The following is a 27,934-nucleotide window of genomic DNA, read 5'->3' as shown; positions in this document are numbered from 1 at the left end:
CAGCCCGAGCGAACGTCACGCGCCCTGCCCACGATTAGAGGTCGAAGCGATTAGATTGGGACAAGAGCACGGGAGACGGATCTCCCGTAGACACGTCAACTAATCGACGAAAGAGTCGCGCGAGGCAACAACCGTTTTGCACACTTTTCTATCTGAAAGGAGATACGCGAGAAAAAAAAAAGCCAACCGCAACGGCAGTTCGCCGTTTGCCACGAGCCGACCGAACGTCGTTTCGTCGTCCTGTGCGAACGTCGCCTGGTACCCGGCGCGTGTCTGGATCCTGTCCGTGCGCGATACCGTTCTTACGTGAGTTGTCGCGGTATGCACGTGTGCCCACGTCGCGTATTCGTCGCGTGTGCTGCGAGTCAAACGTGCGACCACGGGAAGACAAGCGCGTGACCAGACTGAGGATCTTCTGGAGAGCTTCTGAAAGTCGACACGTCACGGCCGCATGGCAACGGAAGCGCCGCGCAGCTTCAAGGACCTGAGGAGCTTCGGTAATAATACCTGCGCATAATACGGTTCGTTGTCCACTGGACTTTATGTTTATCTCTGTTGCTTAAGGCAGTACGGAACACGCAATCAAGGCTCCTCCAGCCATCATCAGCTGTCTCTGGTAATTGTCCTCAGCACGTGTATCCGTGGTTAACTGATAAGGACGAGGGCGAAGTGTTAGGATAGTTTGTGATTGTTAGCTCGTAACGCCCAGATGGCGTTTTATTGGCAGCCGCATGAATGAACTCACAGTGCATTTATGCGTAGTTCGTCTTAGAGAGAGCTTCAATTAGACGAACTTTCTTCGAGGAACTTCTATAATGTTCTCTGAAGTGAGACTTGTTAGCTGAATTGAAGTGCATAAAGCGGCCCATTGCCGCGACAAGGAATAAATTTAGATGTAATAAATGATTTTGCAGGCGGATATCGCCTACGACTATATTATTAGAATACTATAGCGCAAAGAACGGGAACGAAGACAAGAAAGACGACGGGACGAGCGTCTTTCTTGTCTTCGTTCCCGTTCTTTGCGCTATAGTATTCTAATGATGTCCTACCAACTAGCCCAACAGTACTCCTTGCTACGACTATAATTTTACAATTTTTATACCACTACATATTGGCCCAATGTTAGCAGGACTCAGTCCAGATAGCGTTTTTCGTTTTACTGCTTGAGCAATCGTTTGTTTTCTTTCATTTCATTTACAGTAAAATCCTCGATTATACGCAATTTAGGAAATCACCCGACAGCATTTTTTTTTCCCAAACGTAGCTGACTGACACAAAGACGCAAAACAAATTTGCACCCGAAAAGAAGTTTCTACGCTTTTGAACGTGAGATCAAAATTTTCACGGCTATTTCTTGCTTTGTACCATTAAAGGAACACGGCTGTTTGTACATTGCTTGTCCACTCCTGATAGGCCTAAGGGAAGCCGTTATATAGTCGGTAGCCGTTGAAGCAGCCCATAGCCAACAGCCCCTGTGTTCGTGCAGTGAAAATGCAGCACGATAATCCCATCTGATTCATCTTCATCATCGGCCTAATTATTATGGATGAGATTGGATCCTCGTGCTGTAATCACGCTACTTATAGATGACCTTGTGTAGTTGAAGCACTACTGCTATAAGTGCGTGATACTATAGATTACCGGTTATCATTTGATTCGTCGTACATTTACGGTAGGCATTACGAAAAAGAAAGATTTTGCTTAACGTAATCAATAAGCTTGTAACCGTATAATCAAACAAATAAACCAAATGTGGCATCGCTTTAGATGCGGCTGATTGCGCGTTGTTTGCGTGTTGTCGTCGTCTGAGCTAAGTGACAATCTTGTTTAGCCCATGCATACGACTTCCCGAGATCGTCGCATAGTTTCATAATGTAACATTATGCAATACCACACACGCATTTTCGTGTCTGCGCAAAGCAGTAACTAACATAGAAAACAACTCAAATTTGCGCCTAGAATGTTTCCACCAACTAGTCAGTAGACAGTACAACACTGACACATATGATATTTTCAGTTACTCAACTGGTTTACAATACGAGACGCCGACACGCACTATCAGTAGCACCACTCAATGCACGTAACGGCTGATTCAAATACTCCTACCTTCCAAGAACCATTTTTGAATGAAACAATCTCTCCAATGAGGCCGTAAATCAAAATTCACTGCTGGCTTTTGAGTTGCTTCTGCACACAAGAGGCATCCTTTTATTCTTTTAAGTGCAGAGCACCTTAGGGGTTCGCCTAGTCATCGTAGCTCGGTCGCTGGACCTAAGTATAAAGAGTTACACGGCGTTCCGTCGTCGTGGTGTAACCCAGAGGTTTCGAAAGCCAAGCGGTTTATATAGCAATAAGCGTTCGAAACTCGCGAACCACTGGCGCTTGTCATACATCTCCCCGTTGTTTAGGGCAAAGAAAACTGCAGGTACATTTGAGGCAAAATGTATACGAAATTAGCCCGCAGCGCCCGCGTTCATTTAGTCAGGAACGCTCGTTGAATTGGTTTTTACGATAGTCAGCAAAAAGAAGTGGCAGTGTAACGCTGGCACAAAAAAAAACAAGACGCACAAGCAAGCACAAAAAGAATAGAACTCCCGCTGGCGCAGTTTCAGGCAGGGGGCGCGCGAGCACTGCGAAGGCGGCAAATCTGAATTGCACTAGGTGGTAGCGGTGAGCGGATAACGGCGCTACAGCCCATTACGGCGAATCACTGCCCTGCACTTCCGACAGCTTTCACATTCGGTGGAACGGCTTTAATCTGTGTTCCCTTGTTAACGTGACTTTTGGTAGTTTCTTTCGCTTGCGCTGAAGAGGCGCACAGACAGACCAGCCGGCGCGCCATTTATGGCGAGACTGAGGGATCAAACATAGGCGAAGCAGCCCTTAATGGGGCCATGCAGACAAAATACAAGTTTGTTTTATTCGAACGATTCCATGTTTTGCAGTGCCCCCAGCGCTTGACCGGCAGCAAACGATGCCATGTTCACTGGGAAATTAATTTAGGTTAAAATTTTGATTCTTCCGCCAAATCGGGTGTTTTCGTAAAATGTGCCATGAAGTCACAAGGGCGGGTATTCAGACGAACTTCCAGTGCGTCATTAGGCTCTGCAGCCTTGCTCACCTTCAGTCCTCCCAGATGGCGCTACCACACTCAGCCTCAGACAGTTGTCCGCCGTTGCTTTGTTTTTGACCGTAATTGCACATGGCTTGTTTTTGTTTCAGTAGAAAGTAATCGTTTCGTGAAACACGGGGTATCCTCGACAAACAAGGTCACGCAAGACAACGTCGCTTACGCCAGTCGGCCAGTGTCGTGTAAGACAACTCCAAAGCGACGTACTGCTGTACAGCTAAAACAAGCATAGGGCGCCCAGTACTAACAGCAGTGCGCATCGGTACTTCTACGTTTATGTGCATTTTCGTAACTTTCATTGTTTACCCCACCATTTTTACTGCTGTAAAATGAATATGCATTCCTTTCAAACGCAGATAGCTCGTTCGGCAAGCATCCCTGCCTAATTTGCGTTTGCTTTTGCCGGCCTCAGCCAATTGCACAGCTGGGCATATGACACCATTGGTACTGTTGCGGGAAATGAGCTAGTGGGTCGCATGGCCATTCCATTTTTTTTCTAGTTATATAGCTTATTTCAGCAAAGTGTGCGTTAAAAGTGGTGTCAGTATGATTCTAACGATGCAGTATTTCGAATGCACCAAACGATGCAGTATTTCGAATGCACCAAATGCGTTTTATCTGCATGGGCCCTTCCAACCCTCGCCTAGTCACGAGGTTCTCTTGCATTGAAGCGCGCGCACACACGGCCCAGCCGGCACTGAGCGATCAAACGCAGGTTAAGCAGCCGTTTTAGCCTCGCCTAGTCACGTGGTACCACAGAGGCGAGGCCCCGAGCGAGCGAGTGAACGAGTTGGCCCGTCTGCCTCCTTATCCCTCTATCACCTCGCTAACCTGTTAGCTCATTCTAATCTGCTATATCATCATCATCATCATCAGCCTATCTACATACACTGCAGGGCAAAAGCCTCTCTCATACGTCTCCAAATACCCCGGTCCTGTGCTAACTGCGACCAATTTATACCCGCAAACTTCTTGACCTCATCTGGCCATCTAACTTTCTGCCGTCCCCTGCCACGCTTGCCTTCTCTAGGGATCCACTCTGTTACCCTTAATGACCAACGGTTATCTTGCCTTCGCATTACATGCCCTGCCCACGTCCATTTCTTCTTCTTAATTTTTACTAATATGTCCTTAACACGCGTTTGTTCCCTGACCCACTCTGCTCTCTTCTTGTCCCTTAATGTTACACCTATCATATTCCGTTCAATTGCCCGCTGAGTCGTTCTCAATTTAAGTTGAACCTTTTGAGTGAGCCTCCAAGTTTCTGCCTCGTAGGTGAGAATCTATTGCCATCTTGCGATCTATTACGTAAAGCGGAAGAAACCTGTATGTGTATCCTGAAGCCTCCACTAGGGCGAACGAACATGGAACAGGGAACGCCGCGCGGGGGGAAACGATTAATACACTCGTTTATAAGCCAAGTGAACTAGAATAGATTCTACTTCACTCTAGTTGTAAGCTAACAACTGCAACGAAAGCTGTTCTTCAGCCTTATTACCGCCACAGGTTGTTCCTCCGTGACACGTGAAATACTCCGACACCTGAGCTAGTTTTCTCAACCCGCATCAGCACGAACCTCAGAAACACAACGTGAATTTACTCACTTGTAATTTATTGAATGGCAGGCGCGTCAATTGCTTGAATGCAAATTTTTAAACAAAATTTGTGGCGAACGCCCCTTCTCCATCGGCTCCTGCCGGCCTTCTTTGTTTCTTTCTTTCTTTTTAGGAAATTCTAATTCGTCATTGCTTAAAAGAGTGAAAATATTATGTGCAAATGTAGATTTATAAATCATGTGAACTTCAAAGAAATCAAAGCCCCTTTCTTAAGAGGAAGATGGTTAAAACGCAAAGCTTTCTCCGTGGAAACTGAGCCAAATCAAAGTCCACAATACTCGCTCCCAAAGTCCGAAATCCAAAGTGCCAAAGTCCAAAAGCCAAAGTCCACTTCAACTCAGCCAAAGTCCAAAGCCAACGCCCGCGTGACGAACCCAAGGAAATTTTGAGCGACCCGAATGCGATGATGGAACGTTCATCATCATCAGCGATTCTATTACAACGCATATGTGGCTTCCAGTTCTATACCGTATCGTGTTTTGTGCGAAAAAACGTCCAATTGCATAACGCGTGTGGTATCATTGATGTAGGCGTTGATGTACGCGTGTCATTGATGTATCATTGATGTACGCGTGTGGTATCTTTGAAGTGCCTTTGTGGAAGCCGATTGTGTAAAGGCGGCTTTCCTGGAGTGCATTTTGGCGTAACTGCATCACCATCATGAAGGGCGTAGAAAGCTTCGCTTTAAAAATTGTGCTCATTCATTCCTCCCCACCGCAGGCGGCCCCTTCAACATGGCCAGTCCCCACCTCTTTCGCTTCCGTTCCAAGCCTCGCGAATCCCGGTCAGGTCAGTTTCCAGCGAGGACGGCGCGCTAAGAACGGTGCTGTAAAGTACGAGCAGAAGCAGAAGTGGTCTCATCGACGTAGCGCGCTCAAGTTATAGCTGCGACTTAGATCGCGAACTGGTTGCGAACGCTTCTTCCGCTTTCTTTCGTGCACGCGCTTATGCGCGACGCAGTATGATGAGCCGCAACGGTCGGCGATATAGGCTGTATACACTGGCGTGGCACACATGCAGGCAACCATGTGAGTGCGCCGTCACTGGTTACGTCGAGCTCCGCGGGATGGCAGTACTTGTCCGGACTGAACACATGATGTGTGTTGGCCGTTCCGAACTCTACCCCACCGAACGCAAAGTAATGCCTCGACTCCAATGTGGGTGCGATTAATAACATCTATGTTGACAACACCGTTAAGAACCGGTTGAAACAAAACATACGACGCACGCCGGTGTTTGTTTTTTTTTTCTGCGGCGTGCGGCCGCAGTGGCACAAGCCGCCCCATGTCCGTGGCGCATCGGCCATGTCCGTGGCCGTTTCCAGTGTTGCCCAGTAAAAAAAAATTGACAGCTAAACTTTTTTTGTGAATACTATCTATTCAGTCCTAGATAGGCACAAGCCCGCCATTTCCGCTGCGACCCACACGCTAATTAAACTCGTCGATATACCGCGCACTGCCCCTAAGGCGACCAGAAACAATCCAAACCACCGTTATTTACAAAAACAATGATTAGAGAACAATGCCAACAATACGAATTGTCAACAATGAGAGCTGACAACAATTGGAAAACAACAACGAGAGAACAATGAGAATTGAGCTCCGCGTACAGCCGGTAAAAGGCTTGTCTATAACACAGCTTCCGTACTCTCAGCCCTATCCTCCCCCGCCAGAGCGGGATTTGAATAAAACTACTGCGGAATTCTGAAGTCTTCGCCCTTCCCTTTTTCCTCCGACATGTTTGGAATGAGTATGTTTCGGCAGTTTTCGGATGTAGCTGGTTGAAGTCGAAATCGCTGTTATAGACAAGCATTTTACCGACTGTACATTTTACAGTAAACAAATCACGGGCCTTGAAAAAAAAATCAAGCATTGCATGGGGCTCGAATCCAGAATGTTAGCGCTATAACCACCGGACTGTACCCCTTAGCTATCGAGGCTGGCTATTTGATTGATTGTATAGTTTAACGAACCGACGCAACGCCGGCGGTGAGGCGCGCCGTAGTGGAGGGCTGCGGATGAATTTTGACCACTTGGGGATCGTTAACATGCGCTGAAATCGCGTACACGCTGACGTTTTTGCTTTTAGCCTCCATCAGAAAAGCGGCCGCCGCAGCCGTGAATCGAACCCACGTCCTTGGGCTCAGCAACGCAACGCCTTAGCCACTGAGCCACCGCGGTGGGTCTGAGAATGACCAGAGGAGCTCCTTCACCACTTGTCCGAACGAATAGAAAGAGTGTCACAGCCTTGGACGACCAGCGCGGACCGACTCGACCAGGCAAGACGGATCGCAGCAGCAAATGGGGCCCTGAACTAAGCGCACCACCCTCTGAGAGCTGAACAATCTGACTTCTAGTCCAAGCGATTTAGTAGATGTCGCTGGGAGCGCCCAGGAAGTAAAGGGCTTGTACCTACCTGCGAGCGGAATGTCTCCAGCAGTCGCAGCTTCTGCATCCTCTGCTGGCCGTGGAATGATCTAGTCCGCTCAGTTGAAGCGTGGTCCGTAAGTCGGGGTCTTGTTGGGGATCGGGCGCTTGGCATAGCGGGCAGACGGAGGTGTCGGAATTGGGACAAATATCTTGTCGGTGCCCGAGTTCGCCACAGACGCTGACTGCATGTGCTGTCGGTTGGGGCGGCAACGTGTGAGTACGCAATATGCCTTTATATTGAAGTGGACGTGAGCGTCCTCAAATGTGACAAGAACTGATGTGAGAGTTCCGGGAAATCGGGTTCGCAGTATGCGTGGACCGTTAGTCGCCAGGATGTGGGGAATTCACTCGTTCGTGGTTTCGGGATCGAGACCAGATATTACTCTTGAGGCGTTCCGGGTATTTAAGGTTTTATTTAGGTGCTCGGGTCGTTGCTCAAAGTCGTATGGAGGTAATCTCGTGTAGTGTAAAAGTGTAAGCTTTGTCAGGGGTGTTCTCAATTATTAGGTTTTGGACAGCTAGGCTTTGAATAGCGACTTGTGTGCATGCCGTGCAGCTTCAGGGAAGATGTTTTTCGTCTGGATGCTCTGGCCTGCTGGCCGATCGCTCCACGAAGACACGCGGAGCCCGGCTTGCGGTAGGTGGACTACCTGGTAGTCGCATTCCTGGAGCCGTGGTCATGTGGCGGTATATGCGTGGAAGAGTATTGATGTGAGAGTGAACCTGTGCTGGAGGCTGTGTGCAAACACGGCGGTCTCATAAGAAAGTGTTTTTAACGTACGCTACGCGCATGCTAAAACCCTCTATCTTTTGTTATCGGGATATGGGCGCCATAGGATGGTTACTGTTGGAGTCGTAGTCCAGAGAGAGAGAGAGAGAAAGACTTTATTTATGGCCAGCAGGGAGTGGGAGGTCGGGATGCGCAGAGCCTCCACATCCCACCCACGTTCACGACGTCATCGGGACTAGGCCCCGCCGGCGTCGGCGTGAGCGGTGCGCGAAAGGTACTCGGGAGTTCGTCCGTTTCCCCCCCGTCTGCGACTCGCTCTGCTTCTGCATGGCGAGAGCAGCCTCGAGCTGCTGGACGGCTAGAGTTTGTGCGTCCAGGTCCGTCAAATATACGGCACTGGTTATGGTGTCCGGCAGCCGGCCGTAGAGGTCGGCAGCTTCCACGGGGTGCACTGCACAGTCCCACAGGATGTGGGCCAGAGTTGCGCGATGTTGCCCGCACACACTACACACGTCACTGGCGTACACGTCCGGGCACACGTGACGCGCGAGCGCCGGCGTGATCACTGACTTTGTAGTTGGTGTAGTAGCACTGCCTGCTGTCGTGTTAGTTCCGGGTGGGGCGCCGGAGCGGTGCACCGGCCGAGCCGGTACCACTCCAGCACCTCCCCGTACGTGAGGAGGGACTCCGGGTCCAACTCCACGTCGTCGTTGTCGTCTTCGTCGTCGTTGTCTTCGCGTTGGCCTCCCTCTGGCGCGGAGCTCGGCAGGGGGGAAGAGACCGCCGCGGCGCGGTTGGTCAGTCCTCGCGCGGCTGCGTCCGCCGTCTCGTTGCGGTTTGGGAGACCGTCGCCCACGTTGCCTCTGATGTTGGTGTGCGCCGGGAACCACCGAAGGTGGGTGGCCGGCGCCGCTCCACTGATCACCGCACTGCACTTCACCGCGCGCACTGCACTTTCACATACGTTGTTCTTGGCGTAGTTCGCGATGGCCGACCGCGAGTCACTGAGCACTGTGGTGCACTGCGGATCCGTCAGCGCCAGCGCGATCGCCGTCTCCTCCGCCTGGCGGGCGGACGGCACGCGGACGCTGCAGGCGCTGTATATTTCTCCCGTGGTGGCGCGGACCGCCACCGGTATACGTAGTCCATTGTGGTGTTTGGGGCTGGCGGCGGCACCATTGCGATGGAGTTGTAGCCGGGCTACAGCCATGGTCGCGTTGGTGTGGCTTGCCCCAGCGACGTTAGGCTTAGCGGTGTCTCTGACGTGGTCGGACTTTATATGGTTGTAATGTACGAACGGGTGGCCCGGCAGCGTATATAGAGGGTTGTCTTGACGTGAAGCACTTGGTGGTAGTTTGGTCAGCTGAGATGAATGTGGTCCGCTCCTAGTGGGCGTTTTAACAAGGACCCTGAAAGCAGCTGTTGACTCGGTAAGCTGCTGATGACGATTGCCTGACTTTTCTGGATTTTACGTAACAATTAGTACACACGCAGAGAGCAAATTCCTCATTTTGCGCGGCACACTGCGTCTGCAAACTAGTGCGATGACGCAAACCAGGATTCGTAACAAAGCATACAATCCGTCCTGTCAAGGCGTTTTTGCTTTGCCACGTCCCGTCTTCAGTGAATGGTCGGTGGAGCTTTACGAACAAATGTGCGGTCGTACGGCTTTTAAATGCAGAGCATTTCAGTAACTCACGATGTCACCCGCGTTGACGTCCGTAGTCCGCACCGCACCCCTCCCTACTATATAAAAAAAAATACTATCCGGCGCCCGGTTTCGATCCCTCGACCCTGCGGGCGGAACGCAATGTACATGGTGCTCTACCCACTGCGCCACAAAGCCGACACAGAATGGGACGCTACGAACGCGCCTTATATCGTTGACTCATTCAAATTACTGCTGACGAGCGCTCTCTCGTCAGCAGTTGCCACAAGTGCAACAACATTGACGTAACGCAAACTACTTAACGTCGTGCTCCCCCGGAAATGCTCTGCATTTGATCGTGCCCCTCGCGAGGGGGATGTTTCACTGCGTCTTCTCTCGGTCGCGGGACCCGTGGCGCCATCTGGCGGAGGCGCGGCACAACTCGTAGCACTTTCTTTGAAAAAGCGCCTCGAAAGCGCGGCAAATATGAAATAGGGATGACGCGCTTTCGAGGCAATCCGCCGATGCGGCTGCTTTGTGTACAGACTTGGCGGCGAGCTTCCCGGGATTCTGGTGCCGACCGAACCCCATTTTTTTTATTCCGGGATGAGTATTTCCCCATAGTAAAGCGTAGAACAAGGAGGACGACAGATGCGAGCATCCGCCGCACCTGCGTAGTTGGGGAAAGCCTAGCAGATAGGTCGCGTGGGTGTTCATGTGTTTCTATGTGCAGGGCATCCACGATCTACACTTGGCATAGGCCAGGCTAAACTCGGTATAGGCGTACACTCGGTATGTGCTAGTGTAATGTAAAGAATAGCCAGTGGTGTGTGGTGGACGAACGGACAATAAATCAGAATGTGCCACTGTCTGGGATCTTGAGGAGCCATATCGTGACACCACCGGTCGTATGTGAAAACGAAAAGATGCACATGCTCAGAGAGTTTTATGATTTCAATAAATTAGCATTATAAGCCTCCTGAACTGTACTCATTGTTGCCGATCCACTGGTCCAATTCCCGTTTAGGAGCTTCTGCAATTTTTTTTTCGTTCTTTTGATCCCTGGAATTCACTTAATCGGAGCTTCACTGAAGCGAGCTCCCGAAATATTCAGTGGACGATCACGGGGAATACAAGAATTTCTAGGTATGTTTTGACCCAAACTGGGTTACGCCCGGAGCGCGTTCTTTTGAGCTTGCAGCGCTGACTCGTGCAGTAGCTGGCATCTCGACCATGACGACCATTGGGTGTCTGTTCACTGCCGAACAAACTGAACCTGCTACACGCTGTGTCTCACCTTTACCTTAAGCCACATCCATTCCCTGTCCATTCCCTATCCCTTCATAAATCGAACACACTTTGGCTTCCCACATATTGGTGACACGCAAAATCATTATCAAAAGTTGGCGTATCCGGCTGATTCCAGGGGATTTCTCTCCGCCGTTACAAGGTAAAAGTTGTTGCGTTCTCGTTGATCGTTTTCTTACATTTTAAGTTATCCAAATAAAGTTGGCTACAGTCCACACTGTGAAGGTGGTTGGAAAGCAAATCTGTAAGCGACACCCACAGCAACTTCTCATGCGACGTCACGAGCGAAACCCGAGATTCTGCCAGCCGTTACCTGGGATTCGCGACAAAAATCCCCAGCCACTGAATCAAAACCAGCGTCTGTCTCCCCCGTCTCCCCATGTGGGCGTAGCTTAGTCGTTAAGACGACGGGCTCTCGCTCCGCTTCTCTTCGGGCCCGGGTTCGATCCCTGGCGGAGCCAGTAGTTTTATTTAGCCTGGTTTGGAGTTTCTTGGGGCGCACACGACGAAACCGTTGGCTGGTGGTGGTAGCAATTAAGCGCTGCTTTAAAAACACGCTCATTTCCTCCTGATATACCACGTTAATGCGAAATTTCCTCACATCGCAGTCCTCGTGGCCTGCAAACCTTTGCTCGGTTACCCCGCTAGCGGTGTCGCCCACCTGTTGTGCCTTGGAAGGATCAGCAGATATACGCACCACTACCACTTATCTTTCCTCATTTCATATAACACGACCTTCATTAAGTTGCTTTCGTCTTAAATCCAAACTGATCTTCCGTTATCTCTCATTTCCTACCAAAACTTTTCGTCACCGTTATGAGCTGGCTAGATTTAAGAACCAACTTGCCTTGATGATAGAAGAAAACTCGGGCCCTTTATACCTGGAATAATGATTAACAAACGCTTACTGGGGCTGTCAAAGTTGTTTGGTTGATCACCAGGTGCCGTTCCACTCTGTGAAGGTGCATTACCAGCGAAGCTTGTCAGCGCATGTCATAAAGGTGACACGAGATTTAGGCGAAATGTATGAACAAATTTTATTTCCCTCGAGCGTAGGGTGCGGTCATCTCTAAAAAAGACTTTTGCGACTCAATCACGATACATGTACATGCAACCGCAGCTATTGATTTCGCCGTGGCTGAACGTGGTTAAGCCAGTTTGTCGAGCGAAAGCCAGTTTTCGGGCAAGAGCACGCAGAGAACGCGCACAGAATTGCACGCAAAGACAAGAACACAGGCGCTGTTTGGTGTAGTACGTGCCGTTGTGTACGGACGAACGTGGGGTGAACTTTGATGCATCCAGCGCCTTCTGATACCATTTTCTGAATGCATGACATCGTACTCTTCCCCCTATTCACCTCTATGCAAACCTCCCCTCAGAACGAACTAGCGATCAGACGCTTCCACTGCGGGAGCATACAAAGCGCTGGCTTGACCGTGGCTGAGTTTGCCCTTACTGTTCCCCAACCCTCCCCTTAGAACAAACGAGCGATTACACGCTTTCACTGCGGAAACTGCCAGCGCCGCGAGTTGGCTCATTCGGTGGCGGAAGCGCCGTTGGTGGCGCTACCGTCGGTACCGCGAAACCGCTCGAGGCGCTTGCTTGACTTTGGTTGAGCTTGAAGGTCAGATGAACGCTACCAGGAGTTTCCCGGGTTTGTACCTGGAGTATTAGGCATCGCTTTCTTCCTAGAGAAAGTTCTGAGAAGTGAGAAAGCTTCCTCACATGAAAACTGCCACAAGGTGCGTCAAAACCTTCGCCGAAAGTGCGTCTAGTCGATCGTCAAACCTTCAAAGTACAAACCGCAAACGAAAAACGAACCCATGCGACGAATTCTCGCGCACTAAGTAAGCGCATCTACGAGTGATCCAAATGTATACCGATACGCAGTTTATGAGATAAAGGTATGCTCTTGTACAGTCGTCAAAACTGTTGACAACAACAAAGAACGATGTGCCAGCGTATGCACAGAGCGACAGCTTACGATAACGCTCGGGCTGCTAAGCCAGGCTGCACGCATGCGCTGAAGCACCCGAGTGTAGTAGAGCAGCATCGTGAGTGCTGATTATCAGGCGCCAAAGATGCGGCTGTAGCCATCGTGAGCTGCCACTCTGTGCGTAGGCAGGTACCTCGTGTTTTGTTGTTGTTAACAGTTTTGATGATTGTACTCCTTCTTCGTGATCCATGCGTGTATTGTCTTATCCAAAACCATTCTTTTTTTTTTTTCGTGGTTTTCAATTGTAACCGTTCTGACACAACGGAAGGCCGGTTTCACGCATGCGCAATGTGTCCAGAGATCTTATCAGAGCTTTCTGTCGACCAATCGGTATAAGGGGAAATGCATTAGGTTTTTTTGACAGAACGCCATGGGTCCTTCTAAGAAAGCTTTCGCTTCAAAGCCCTCGGCGGCCTGTCTTAATTGCCCGTCCGCCAGCTGTTGGTAATCCAGGTTTAGGCTGGTCGGGCGATACTCCCGCAGCTCATACTCCTGAGATAGAAGGAAAAACGCGCCATTCCAGAACGTTGTGTATTGGTGCCGTATCGGCTCGCCGATAACCGGAGGCAACGCGCGTGCGCTGCAGCTGTCACGTTGTCGTTTGCGGCCAGATGACAAAAACAAATGTATCTAGCTGTTTTGCCTTCCGTGTTATCTTGCTAATCGTATGGTTTCGCGAGCAAGTTTGCTATCTGGTTCCCACGGAAGCCGGGCGAAACAGACACTATGTACCACCGCAAGCACCCGCCACTGCAAGCTGGCAGAATACTAAGTGCAAGTGGACCCACAGTTCGGCCGACTGCGCCCAACGATATACAAGGTTTCCGGAAATCTTTTGGGCTCAAAGATCAGATTGCGTACTTCTTATTTAAAGAAACGATAACCGTTATCCTTGTTCTCTGCGAATAAAAACGGTTTTTGATAACTCGCTCAACTCTATTTTCTGGCCCAGAAAATACGTAGGCCCTATTAAAGATAATTACAAGCTTTGACATTTCCCGTTATGCGACGTGAGCAGTGACGTCACCAAAGCAATCAGCCTGTCTACAATCGTTGCGAGCACAGCCAACGAACAGTAACCATTGGAATTCCTCACTCATGCTACTATTGTCCAACCAACGGACATGTTTACGTGAAATGTTCCGTCGTTCCCGTAAAGCGATTTGTGGCCTGTCGTGGTTCGTCGATTTTCGCCAGCCGAACGTTGGCCGGTATTCACGCTGGGGCGCATTGGAGGATGGAACCCGGTTGGGACCCGGGAATAGTAGCCTTTCATAATCATCATCACCAACAACAACTGGCACTGTCTATGAAAAAGCGGGAAAAGCTCCTCGTGTGGCACCGTGATTAAATATGTAAAAAAAAAACTATGGTTGATTCCTGTGTCATAGGAATCAGTAAAACACGAAAGTGAAATGTGCAGCTAAATCTGCAGCTGAGCATGATTTCCGGGTCGGCATGATTTCCGGTGGGTGTCTTTGGGGAGCGACGTCATGCTCGCGGGTCGCTTCCTCAAAGGTGTTCTGGCGTCATTTGCGTGACGCATATGACTTCAGTGAAATATTGATGTATCTCGGCATAAAACGCACTTTCGTGTTAAAATATAAAACCCGAAAACGAACAAAAAAAAAACAACCCGAAGTGTAACGTACTCTTTAGCACGACCGGCTATATAGCCAGTCGTGCTCTTCAGTACTAAAGGTTGCTTCCCCGCAAGAAGACCCTGGGTGCAGGGGTGCACCCTTTACAGGCCGCTTGCTTCGTTGTACTGGCGTCACTTCCGTTACAGATATGACGTAAGCGAAATATTCGTTAATCCCGGAATAAAACACTTTCGTGTTAACATTGACGCATCTCACTACGCAAGCAGACTACTTAAAATGCCGAAAAATGAGAGTGACGTCCAGCGAAGCTGAAGCTCTCGTGGTAGGATTATGCTATGTTGAGGTTTAGCTATATTGGGGATTCGCTACGTTTGTCATAAGCACAGGGGTGTGATCTCGACGTCACAGGCTAACGAGACACACGATTGGTGGGTAGGGACAATGACGTCTCTAGTGCGCCGCACAGGTGGCCGCCGAAGAGCGAACGGCATTGCATTGCGTCAGGGGCCAGAGAGAAGCCGCGCGTGGCGAGCGACGTACACGACTCGGGAAAGGGGCGACGGCTATGTAAATAACTACAAAGTGGAGCTGTAACCCTACTCCCTCCGTAGATGACCATGCTTCACAGTGCAACGAACAATCTGGGAAAGCCAGCTTATAAAGACCAAGCTTCCACCGATACACTAAAACCTGGTTCACCTTTAAACACAAATGCATTGCTGGGGAGATATCTTTCCGAGGCCAATGAGGTTGTCTCATCTTAACATGTGGAGGCCCCCGGAGCTTTTCTTTGTGTTTTTTTTTTTCGTATACTGAAAATTGTTCATCTACGCTCAGTCTGTCGCCACAGCCGATCTGCTGGATCCTATATACAGCTTCGCTGTAAAAATGCTTGTTTTCCCTGACTGGATTCGAACCACGGCGCGTGATTCACAGAAGCAGGATATTTATTGTTTACCAACCGCGGTGGCTGAGAGGCTAAGGCGTTGGGCGACAATTCGACAGCGGTCGCTGTGGCTGCTTTTCTGGTGGTGGCGAATAGCGAAGGCGCGCGTGTGTCGAGATTTAGGTGCACATGCAAGACCCTCGGGTGATCAAAATTAATCCGGAGCCTCCAACTACGGCCCGCCTTATGGCCTAGGTGTAGCTTCGGCGCGTTAAACCCGCAATCAATGAAATCAATGTTTTTTTGTTTGTTTGTTTGCAACGAGTTGTCTGAAGTGAGGCTGCGCATTGCTACGGGAGCCGCGATTGCTAGGACGCACTGCGCTCTGGGGACTTTTCTCCGCCATAGACACCGTCGTTGCAAGGCATTGTCTGCAGGTTCCTAGGAGATGTAATGCATGCGGGATAACGAGTTGGCTTAGACGGGATTTGAGTACCTCGTGTAGACCACGAAAACACCGATTACGATGCCAATTTTTTTCGCGAAAAAAATGACAGGGGAAAATGCTAAGCGAACAGCGTAGTGAGTTGCGAGTGTTTGGTGTGAGCAGCATAGTTATGTTATCAAGTTTCCATAGTATTTGCTGCTTTATAAATTTTGTGCGAAGCCAACATATCCCCGAATCAGCGACCGCCAGTATTGTGCTAGGTTGTGCATGTCATGCTTTCCTGCATAGCTTTGGCATCGTGCCAGAAAACCAACCCAACGGCTTGCGCAGCGCATGTCGTGAGGTAGAGCCATGGAGCCAATCTTCATTACCTCAAGAATTCGGAAAACTCTTTTTCACGTGCGTAGTAGCTTCACGTATATAGAGCTTTCACGAGTGACCAGTGCGCATGGTCAGACCGCAAATCGTCTGCGTGAGACGAACATGAATTTTTACGCTGCTTTCCTACGTAGAGTTAACCAACATGGCGGCGCCATGCCCTGCCGCTTCGCAGCGAAAACAGCTTCGTCGGTAATCCCTCGGTGCGAAATCGTGTTCTCGGTGCGATATCGTGTTCTAAGCTGTTGATTTCGCCTTCAATTTGCCCATTCTTGCCCTCACCTAAACGTTGAATCGACAAACAGCTTTTGTTTCTCAGCTATATAAGAGCCACTTTTCAGTTGTTAAACCTGACGAAGTAGGTTTGTCGTCGTCATAGCAACGGGCTCGCGAGATCACGAGTAGCTACAGCAGTGTCTGTGGCTGTTAGTGAATGGCGCTAGGAGTAACGCACGGCTACGGGCGGAGAGCTTGCGCATCCAAGCAAGTGCGTCGCGTACATGTAACTAAAAAAGTTTCAAACTACATGCGCGTGGGCTACGTATACTATTCACGTTTGCAAACGTGAACTCAGTACGCAAATGAAACTAAAACTTTCTAAAGAGAGTTATAGCAGATCGGAAAAACGGTTCCGGTACGGTACACGGTACCCGTTACCGGACCGTACCGGGAAGGCTCGTTTTAAGAGTTATAGCAGACCGTAACTACCGTCCATGCTACCGGGACTGGGAGCGACTTGTGTTGTACGTCGTATGACAATTTTTCGTAAGTCTGTGGTGTTTCCTGTGCTGAAGTATTAGTTTTCAGTTCTCAAAAGCGGTAAAAACAGTATTAGAAAAAAAAAAGCATCCAACGCCCCTACGGAGATTCGAACTGCGACTGCGTGAACATGAAGCGGGCATTTTACCTCTACGACATTTCAATAGATGGCGCCAGCAGGTCAAGCTGGGCTCTCAGTACATACTTTTTTTTTATTGGGGCTCTCAGTACATACGGCTGGCTGTTTCTCGTTTTTCGTTGTATTTGAGAGTCCCTCGCCCTGACACCGCCTGTTCCTCACTCGTCGATTTGTAGACGGGCCCCATGTGGCTGTCAATACAAGTTATGTAGCAGTATCGCCTTTATTTAACCTCAAAGAAGCTATCGGACATGCGGCCGGGACTGTGTTTCGCTTGCTGCTTGAGCTGTCAGAATCGCGCGGATTTAACTTGTTGCAACCTGATTTTTCCTAAGCGATCTCATATTTACAATCCGTTTGACTAGGCGTGGGCCAATCGTACGTCTCCCAAACTCTTCCAAAGCGGCCGCCCGCTTTCGAACGACGGACCGTCTCGGTACCGTGCGGCCAAGTCGCTCCGGTATACGGTAAGGTTCTGCGCATGCGCGGTGGCGTCCAGACGGTAGACGTTACCGTACCGGAACCGTTTTTCCGATCTGCTGCGCTACGGGTCGAATCAAGCAGCTGATACAGTATTTGTGAAGTACTCGAAGTTTCAAATTTGAGATTACTCCGTTTAAATGGCCTTTTGCACCGCTGTAGACACCCTCGTTAAGACGAACTTGAAGGGACAGTAAAAATTGGTTCATATTATGAGAAATTCGTCTTAGGCGGAGGTTTTTTTGCATTGTGGACGTTACAAGAGAGAGATCGCCTAAACGGGAGTCCACTGTATTCGAGCATTTACACTGCGAACTGGAAACACAGTGTTCTACGAAGGAAATGTGCAAGGAGAGGCCGTTCTTGTTAAGCCATGCGGAAAGTTCGACACCTGCGAACACGGAGAAGCAGAGAAAAAAAAGTATGGCTGCGGATTAACTCAGCTAACCCTGGATATGCAAAGCGAAAGTTTGGCGTAGCCTGGTTAGGTCTAGGTTTCCGTTGGTCAACCATTCATTAACCTGTAATATTATACAATTCGTCCGAAACCTGCCTTTGTCGCCGGCTGCAGTCCCACTTCCGGTGTATTCCGAACCGAACGGCTCGCCGGGCAATGTCCGCGGTATTGTCAGACGCCGCTTGTCGACAACGGCTCAAAGCCTCCAGCTTCCACGCAACGGTCAGAGAAGACGGCCCGGCCTCGCTCTCTTTCATGGCCAAGCTCGCATGCACGCGGCGAGTTACGTGGTCAGGCGCGAACCAGCTGAGGAGAGCGCATGCGCCAAGCCGGCGCCATAGAGACATTACCCGAAAGTGGCTGGGGAGGAGCGGTCACTGCTTCGTGTTTTTGTCAATGTCTCGATTATTTGTTCGAAGTTTGCGGTAAAATTGGTACCGCTGTTATGGGGACAAAGCAGCCTTTTAAGTGAACCCAACTTGTATTTTGTCTTCATGGCCCCTTTAAAGGCTAGAGGAGGCTACAAGTACGCACATTATAACCTGCAGGTTACAAATGCCAGCATATTGTAAGAAGTGGCATCGACTCAACAACAAGGGAAACGGGACACTGTGTGTTCTTCATGAAACATAGGGCAATGTGAAGTGGCTATCTTGGACTGGCGTGCTACCCGATGGCAAGAGTAGAAGTTTGACAAGCCCGATTTTCAGATATGGCATTGTAATGTTTGCGCCAAGAAATGGGACAAAACAGTAGGCGTCGATCACTCGAGGTGCTGGATCCCTTCAGGCATCATAAGTGTGTAGTGCCACAGTTCAATCTATCAATCAATCATTAAATCAATCAATCAATCAATTAATCACTTTATTGCTGTGTGTGCAGTTGAAACTCGAAGTTCAAAACTCAATTTTAACAAATTCAAATTCGCCCTGCACTTAGTCACAGGCTTCATTTGACTGAAGTTGCCAATTTCAAGAAATAAGTGAAGGGTCCCAATGAGTTTGTTATATCGAGATTCAGCCCTATTCGTACTAAAGTAGAAATACCAACTTGAAGGTTTTTCCATTTCCTCTTGCAGCCACCAGAAAGGAGGAGGTAGCCAACATGAGGGAACGCTTCCCATCTAAGATACCGGTAAGTGGTGCTCATTCATCCACTGTATTGGTACAGAGTTCAGATAATTTAGGCGTGGAACATAAGAATGTGTTTACCCTTCCATACAACTTTAGCGGGAGCACGGGGATCGTTAGAGGTGATTGCAGTGATTTACCTCCTCTGTTTAGCTGTCCTTTCCTTACAAGGAAATGCTAACAAGCTTGCTTGCACAATAGACAGCGGAACCTTCGTGATTCGAAGTCTTGTAGCAAAATCGGGTGGTATGACTGAAATTGAGAAAAATAGGTATCCACTACGATGGCTCAGTGGCTAAAACATTGTCCTATTGAGTGCAGAGATGCGAGTTGAATCCCAGGCGTGGAGGTGTTACTTCGCTACTTATCAAATATTTGTTGCCTGTACCTCGCTCCCACGCAAGAAGTGACATCATGTGACACCACTCGTCACCCACATGAGGGGCGGGATGCAATGCCACTATCCCTCTAAGGGAAACATTCGCCTACTTTGCCTACCATGACCATTGCCTACCAAAACCTCCTGTAATGCATCCGGCATTTCATAGCCATGTTGTCCTTTTAGAGGCGAAGCCCCTGAGAGGCTTGGGCTGTCGGTGTCTCATGTCAGCGTCGTAACCATCGTCTCATGTAGTCATGGTATACTAAAACACCGGGACACTCATTTACGCCTCGCGCTAGAGAGCTTCGTGCTTCAAAGGCATGAGTCTTTTACAGCAAAGCTGTATACCTCTACCCCCCAACGGTTTCATCTCCGTGGCCAAAAAAGGCACCAAGTTTACACTTCTACACTGCATGATTCACCCCTCCCCAGGTTTCATGTTAGTGGAGATGGACCGGGATTTTTTTGTTAATGCCCCTAGTGACAAAGGCAACCGTCACACAGTCTGAGTGAATAAGAACAAATGAGTGATGGAGCGTGCACATTTTCTTGGGCACCCGATAAGATGTGTGCAGAAGTAGACCAAGTTAATGTATGTTGCACTTAGTCAATGGTGAGGCCTTCTTAGTTAAGACGAAAAATGTGGTGACGGTCTATGCAGGTGATCGTAGAACGCTACGCCAAGGAAAAGAACCTCCCCCTGCTGAGCAAGACCAAGTTCCTGGTGCCCCAAGAGCTCACCATGTCCCAGTTTGTGACCGTAGTGAGGTGAGCTTCACTGCACGGCAGTCCTGTGACGCAGTTTCGACCAGTGTGTGTCTACCATCGTGTGTACATATATCAAGTCAACATTGCTTGGCTCGGGGATACAGTGTGTGAAAATAGAGAAACAGTTACAGCGAGCCAGGAATTCACAATAAGCAAACTGATACGGATTTGGACAAACATGCAGCAAGATATGAAGCAAGCACACCAACAACTGCATGCATTGTGTGAACAAAAATCTTTGTCTTTGAATAAATTCAGTCTTTATCTAATTCCAGTAAGATTAGCAGTCTTTTTTTAGCCATTGACTCGCCATTTAGGTACGCAGCAATCTATCTGTTGCTAAAATGTTTTTTGTAAGCAGGACACATGCACATTTCAAAAATGGCGTTTCGGCAAAGCTTGGATGCAAATGATTATTCAGCAGTTTTCCAGCTGGCAGGCTATCATAACCTTATTGCATTAAGATTTTTGTGTTTAATAAATTATAAGCTTAATATTAATCAGAAGCAATGCGTAAATAAAGGCTTGGCTGTATAAATTGAGGTGTAGATTTTTCCCCGCTTGATTTTTGTTGACATCCTTCACCCAGTTCTTAAAAGCAAACTAAGCATCTCTCCCTACTGGGTTATTCCAATGGCCATCAGTTCGAAATTCAAGTTCTAGTTTTAATGGGAAACATGTGCATGGCATTGCAGAAACAAAGTTCTTAATAGCCATTTATAGATGAGGAAGCTATTTGTTTGTTTCTGAAACTTTTGAAAAAATTTGGGGTTTCTTGATGTCATTGGAAGCTGTTATTTGGCGGCGACATACAGTAGATACAACAACAAATGCGTATTTCCAACAATGCGAAATTCCCCAAAAATTTACAGGTAGTTCAAAGAGGGCAGCATTACATTTTCTATAAAACGGGTTAAAACCAAGTGAATCAGGAGAGGCGAATCTTCAGTGAGCACCCAATTCATTTCTTAAGGCTGTCACAAACTGCAGCATTTTAATCGACATAGAACTTCAATGGGACGTCCAGCAGGCCCGGTATGCGCTTGAAAAGCACACGCCTTACGACCCGCCACAAACGGGCCGAACTGGGGTATTGCAGACAGAGTAGGGCATAACCCTGGGTCGACGCTTGGCCAACGTCACAACGAGTTAAACCGTCGGTTGCCGGCATCAATAAAGTTATTCCTACCTACCTACCTAGAGCTTCAATTTTACGAATACCGTTTATCAGACATTAATAGGTGCAAATTTACTTACATGCCAGTGTGAATAGAGCATCATTTAACGAATTGCATGGCACCGATATTAGGCAAAGACAATTGTTACCCAGACCTATGAGCAAAAAGACTCGGACATTAAATGTCAACAAAATCCACAATAAAATACTGCATTTGCTGTAGATCGTGAGACATAAGGCGGTGTAACAGCAACGTTCCAACCTTTTCAAATTTCACAACACAGTGATTTTTAAAAGCAAGAACCTAACCTGAAACTGTGTCATTAGATTTTAAAGAATTTGTTTACATTTCAACGAATTGCATGTGCAAATCGATTAATTAAGCAGTTGCTTACAACACAGTGGATTCGGAGGTGTTTTGAGAGGGGAAGGGGGTTCAAGACGACCACTGGTGACGATGATGATGACTTGATTTTGCGCTTCTAGAATTCACACTGTATGGTTTTAGGCCCCTAAAGTAAATAGTTCTTTCATATAATGCCACTCTGTCTTTTCCTACTGAATCTTGAACCAAACCCCACATATTTTAATTAATAGCTCTATCATTGATAGAGCTCCATAATATACCGATTGTGTTAATTATTTCTTGGTTAAGGAAGTGAAACTGCACCCTCTGCGTGGCACTTGAACTTGTGAGCTCCTCACGCATGATTTGATTGACATAGTAAATAACATAATGGGAAAAAAATCATTTACTTCTCCTTAACGGAACATCAAAACTTTTAGTAGTAACATATCATTACAAAAAAAAGTTGCAAGAATAAAAGGCCAATTGGGAACGATTAGCCTTTGTAGATGGGTTGAACATTGTCAAAATGGCTCAGGCGTATGCAGTCTTGCGCTTTGGACCACTCGAGCCAGCTTTTGTTATTATTATTAGTTTAGAGTCACGACTTTTGTAATCCTGCTAAGATCAGGGGGGTCTAATTTTGATGGAGGCGAAAGGCGAAAAATCCCGTGTGTCAAAATTTCTGCAAAGATCCCCAGTTGGTCACAATTAATCCAGAGCCCTCCCCTACAGGGCGCCTCATAGCCTAGTTGTAGCTTCGGCACATGAAACCCCCCAACTAATCAATAGTTTAGTCTAATGGGTTGTCTCCAGTTGTTGAATGGGCGTCGTGACCCCGTCAGGCGTTAATTCTGCCTATAGCCACGCCACCCAAGACAAACCTGTAATGACGATTGTCTTGAATAAATGAAAATAATTTACCTGTCTAGGTACTACTATAACATTGAATCAAAAGGGTAACACAATCTACTGGGAGGATGGTTTAAGTTGAAGCAGTCTTCGTAAACAAAACCCACGCCCCTAGCAATTACTGTTTGCAGAGGTGTGCGGATATTTGAAATTTCGCAAACTTCGCGAGTAGTGCTTGCCATTTGATTTGATTTACAGCGCAGTTTTACTCTTCACAGTATTCGAAGTTTCCAATATTCAAAATTCACAATTATTAGAGCAATAAAAGTTGGCCCTGTCACACCAAATGAACACAAAGTACAAGCTTGGTTCATTAAAAAGGACTTCTGCGTCCCAATAAGAATGACAGCAGTTTTACTGCAATCTTCAGACAAATAGTCAAAATACTAAAGGAAACACACGAAGTGGGGGTGAGTCCTTAGCCATTTTCCGACAATTTTTTATGACATCACAAGATCCTGTGTGAGCGATTGGCACCTGTCAACCTACACCACTACACCGCTACCAAAGCATGACTGGTCGTCGCAGTGGGGCCTCTAGACCCCTCTGATTGCATCAGTTGAATGATAACAAGCAGGTAATAGACTGATAACTATGTTTTTTACTGTTACACGCTGATACCTTGCCCATAATTAGGGTTGTATTAGTGGTTTTCTTTTCAGGTTTAAACCGATTTTACCCAATTTTTACACTTTCATATCTTAGAGGTTATCAATGCTCTTTACTGTCATCATGACTGATTCATTTGCAAACAAACGCCAAATTTCGGAGAGTATTTGCTAGAAAACCCTGATGTCCCCCCTGATAATCGGATTGAAATAAACATCAATTTTAACGCGTTAGAGTTAAGAATCGTGATACCGTCTAAAATAAGCTGAGTGTACACCTGTAGATTTAACCCGAAAAAAACGGGAAATTTTGGAATGGTGTTACAAGAAAACCCGATTTCTCCCCGGTTTATCAGTTTGCAAATTTGCACTCGATTTTTACACCCCGATTTTAAAAAAGATACAAAACTCGAAAACGAACAACCCTGCCCATAATATATGTTCCTTCTGTTCATATTACGTCACTGCTGCACGAAATTTGAAAGTTTTTCAATATTTCTAGTGTTTTAAAAATATCTGTTTTTGCCGCTGTAATATGGAGCTGAGTTACCAAAGTCGAGTTCTTTCAAATTGAAGAAAGTTGTAATTCGTCTTCATGGCCCGTTAAGAAGCTTCACCGCAGAGCGTGCCCCTTAGTGTTAGCTTTTTCGCACGACGCCGAAGCTTTGCAAAGGAGCATAACACGTGTAAGCCTTGCCCAAATGTGTACACCAACTCTGGTGCATTTTAGCTGACGTGGAAAGCTCTTCACGCAAAATTTATAGGCTTAAAAGAAGTTCCCCGTAAATATGGTGGCATGAGTGAGCATTAAAAGTTGTCGCTTGTTGGCAATGACTGTGTATGGGGCCCCTTCAGCCAGCCACTAGCGTGACTGTAGTCTTTTCAATGAATGGAGGCACTGCAGCCAATCAAGTACACTTCCTCTTTTTACAGCCCGTCGAAAAACCCACATTTCTTCGTGGAAGTTTGTGCCAAGTTTTTGTTTTTTGACTGTTTTGCCATCTTTTCCTGAATGTTTATTTTTTTTGTACAATTTCCTTATGAAGCACCAGTCGACTGCTAAATGTGTCGAGTCCTGACTGCCCAAGTCATCTTTTCTTTTGTCGCTGTTTCGGAAGCCGCGGTGTGCACATATATTCTTATTTGAAAAGGCGCCATCAAATTTGCGGTTAGTTTTTACAACTCGTTTTGAATTCGTCCTCCCAAATCTGATATTTGTGACCTTCTACTTTATTCACACTCCAAAAAGCAGGTAGGTATGACAAAAATGCAGACATTCAGCTCTGGAATTCTGAGGTTTCCGGCAACTTCAAAGCCTACCTTACTGACAAAAACATTCATAAACTGGGATGCACGGAAGAAATAAAAAAAAAAGAAAAAAAACTCTAGGCACCAATCAGCTTTAGATTACAAGACTGCGGCATTGTAAACAAGATAAAAAAGTTCTAAACTGAGGAAATACAGAAAATTTTTTTTTTAAATATATCAGCTACCTTGACAGCCGGCATTAACATTAACTCCTGGTTTCACACATAAGGTCTGTGAGGCTATTTATTCAGGTTACTGTTCCCATTTCTCAAAGACCTGGGATATAGATTATATATATACAGCTGTAGCACAAGCTCCCATCTTGTCTATGTCACACCTTTAACTACTATTTCACAAATTTCCGGGGCTTAATGTGCCCAAGTTACACCCCTGGGATATCAGACACGCCATAGTGAAGGGCCCCAGATTAATTTAGACCCCCTGGGTATCTTTAAGTGCTCCGAAATCTCAACGCACGGGTGTTTTTGTTTTCTGCCTCCATCGAAAAAACAGTTGCCGTGACCAGGATCGATCGTATGCTCGTATGCTATTCAACAGTTTTATCTATGCAACGATGCTTGTTCGAAACTGGCAGGACGTGCTTATAGTATAAAACTTACGGTGCAACAACCACAATTACATTTCCACAGCCATACATAAAGACATTCCAAGCTGAGCCAATTAAATAGCAAATATTGATTGTGTGGCGGAATTCTTAGTCATGTTCACTTCAGAAATGTCCGTTTCGCATACTTTTCAGTCGTGACATAGTTTCACTTGTGATGCCTCCAAACAATAATGGGTACAGAACCTGACCTACCACCTTGCTTACGTCACGTCACACATGATCATCTGCTTTCAGACAATCGGGGCTCACTCGAAAAGGACCCTTTGAAATGAACATGAAATAAACAAAAATGAGAACTTCGCCAGTGGATGCTCGGAGCCATGTGGAATTCCCAAGTACAAGTCATAATGACAGACGAACCTTGCTACTATGCGGATGAGGAATAATTCAGGGGAAAGCAGGATTTTATCAAATGAACCTGTGTGATCGCAAGTTGCATTTCTGTACCCAAATGGACATTCCAAGCCAAGCCAATCCAAAAGCAGGTATCGAATCTGTAAGCTCGCAGCCCTGTGGATTTCCAACAACGCAGAGTGACCGACAAGTGAGGGAGAGAAAAGGCTCTTTATTGAAAAAGCAGAGAGGTTTGCCAGTATTTACAGTCGCCGACATGCATTGGGGATGGGGGAAGAAAAGGCCCAGGAAAGAGCTGGGCAGAAAAGAAAAAGAAAAAAAAACTGTCGTGGACTTGGCGTGATAATGGTCTTACAAGCATTTGTTGTTTGTTCTGAGCTTGGCCCACATCATTTAAAATTTTGAAATTAGGCCAATGTCATCCAAATAAGAGGACGAACTCCGTAGAGCTTGGCGCTGCTTCGAGGGACAAATCCATGGTCCTAAAATAATCTTGAGAGTTATTGGTCCTTGTTCTAGACATTCAATGTTTTCAAGGAAGTGGAATTGCGGTTCCGTGTAGGCGGCACATTCTAATAAAACATGTTCAACTGTTTTGACACAAGAACAATTATCACAGCACGGATTTAGCGTTGCTCGAAGGCGAAATAGGTAACTAATTGTGTATGCACAGTTCAGCCGTAGACGATGATACAACATTTCGAACCTATACAAGGCAAATGAGAAATAAGTGATTTCGAATCTGCCCCAACCAACCCCAATGCCACTTAACAAAACAATTCTTCTGTCCTCAGAAACCGACTGCAGATCAGTGCCCGGCAGTCCTTCTACCTGCTCATCGACAACAGGAGCATGGCCAACCTCTCAATGACCATCTCTGACGTCTACGCTGAGTGCGGGGACGAAGACGGCTTCCTCTACATCACCTATGCCTCCCAGGAAATGTTCGGCCGCTAGCATTTCCAGTGGAGGAGTAGCAGCTTTTTGGGTGCTGGGGCAAAGAGTTCAACTGCATTTTATTTTCCAAGTCCCCGTTCAATTTCAGCTCTCTCTCGTCATCGTTTTTATAGCCCTATTTACAAACTTTGTCAAACGTGCATTCATTGTAAGCCATCAACCGTGCACCCTTCAAGCTAGCAACGAGGTTACGTGCACTTTGCGTAGTATGACTATTCAAACTAATTCGAGCCTTGGCTAGCCACAGTGAAAAGGGCACGGGCCTCTCTAGTAGCTTTCGTTATTTCCTGCTGAATCTCGCAACTAGGGAACGGAAGTACAACAACCATTCTTAGCGCCTTATTTTTTTTTGAGTCGTCTCATTTTTTCACTGCCCTGCGTGCTGTAGTTACTGTCTGTAAACAGCAAATAAAGGCTTTTATGTATTAAATTGTTCTTCTTGTCACTGATAAGAGCACACTTCACACACAATGCATTGCTTCATGCAATGTTTCATGCTCAATTTTAGTGGAATGTTTTCACAGAAGGCATCTAGATGATGGTTGGACCGTTCTTAGGGCTTCGAATGGGTCCAGAGCCAAATATCAGGTTAAAAAAATTCGAAAAAGACATTCAAGGCCATTTTTTTTTATTATTTCGTAATGCAACGGGTGTTCCGTTCCACAAAAAACTGGCGTTTTCGCTGTTGTCATTGTCTGGGACAGAAAATCGCCACTGTACAGGTGCTTCAAACAGTAAACGGAGCACGGGTTGGTGAAATTAGAATATAATTTCTATTTTGTGCAACCGCACGCAAAAAAAAAACGAATATGTGCGGCCTGATTTTACTTTACAATGACTTTCTCAAAACGTTGCTTAGAGGTTGCTGGCTAGGCACATGGCGGAGAAATTCCCTCAAAATCTCCAACCCATGCTCCATTTACTTTTGTGGGCACATGTACATGGGAATTGAACCCGGGTCTCCAGAAAAGGAACCCAGTGCTTTACCACTATGCTACACCAGTACATTGCGAGTACCAGGACAAAAGCTAACTTAGTGCATGTGCAGCGGATGTTCTGCCACGTGACAGGTGAATATCATCATCATCATCATCTTTACTTCTACGTGCCCACCAACAGCTAATGGCCTTAAGCGGTGGTGCACAGGATGAAACACAAAATTTAATGCAAACACAAACAATTTAAATCGTATGTAGCCCGACAGTACACAACGGTACACGAGTACAATATGACAGTAGACGAGTACAAATGGTGCCCACCAGCTATGGAAAACCCTGATCCTGAGACGGATGTGGCATGAAGTGTCGTCAGCCTGCCTGTCCGAGTAATTTGTGCCAAAAAATGAAGAAATGA

The 27,934-nt window shown here is 47.2% G+C and overlaps 1 protein-coding gene across 3 annotated transcripts in view; it reads left to right on the top strand.

Annotated features, from left to right (window-relative positions):
* The window catches only part of LOC144150040 (microtubule-associated protein 1 light chain 3 alpha-like), a 56,818-nt gene extending 29,779 nt beyond the window's left edge, over positions 1-27,039 (top strand). The window contains exons 1-5 of one of the 3 annotated variants that reach the window (XM_077681839.1): positions 42-497; positions 5,470-5,538; positions 19,090-19,145; positions 20,185-20,291; positions 26,419-27,021. In XM_077681839.1, coding sequence (XP_077537965.1) covers positions 452-497; positions 5,470-5,538; positions 19,090-19,145; positions 20,185-20,291; positions 26,419-26,581 — 441 coding nt within the window. In that variant the 5' untranslated portion in view covers positions 42-451 and the 3' untranslated portion in view covers positions 26,582-27,021. Of the gene's footprint in view, positions 1-41; positions 498-5,469; positions 5,539-19,089; positions 19,146-20,184; positions 20,292-26,418 lie in introns of those variants that run through there. The other 2 variants (XM_077681837.1, XM_077681838.1) reach the window with 2 other exon arrangements.
* The last annotated feature ends 895 nt before the right edge of the window (positions 27,040-27,934 follow it).

Source organism: Haemaphysalis longicornis, unplaced genomic scaffold (assembly GCF_048455015.1).
Source record: "Haemaphysalis longicornis isolate Haplotype H1 unplaced genomic scaffold, Haemaphysalis longicornis Haplotype H1 scaffold_8, whole genome shotgun sequence".
NCBI lineage: Eukaryota > Metazoa > Arthropoda > Arachnida > Ixodida > Ixodidae > Haemaphysalis > Haemaphysalis longicornis.
Note: the sequence above shows the minus strand (reverse complement) of the source record. Positions and strands in the feature narration are given on the sequence as shown.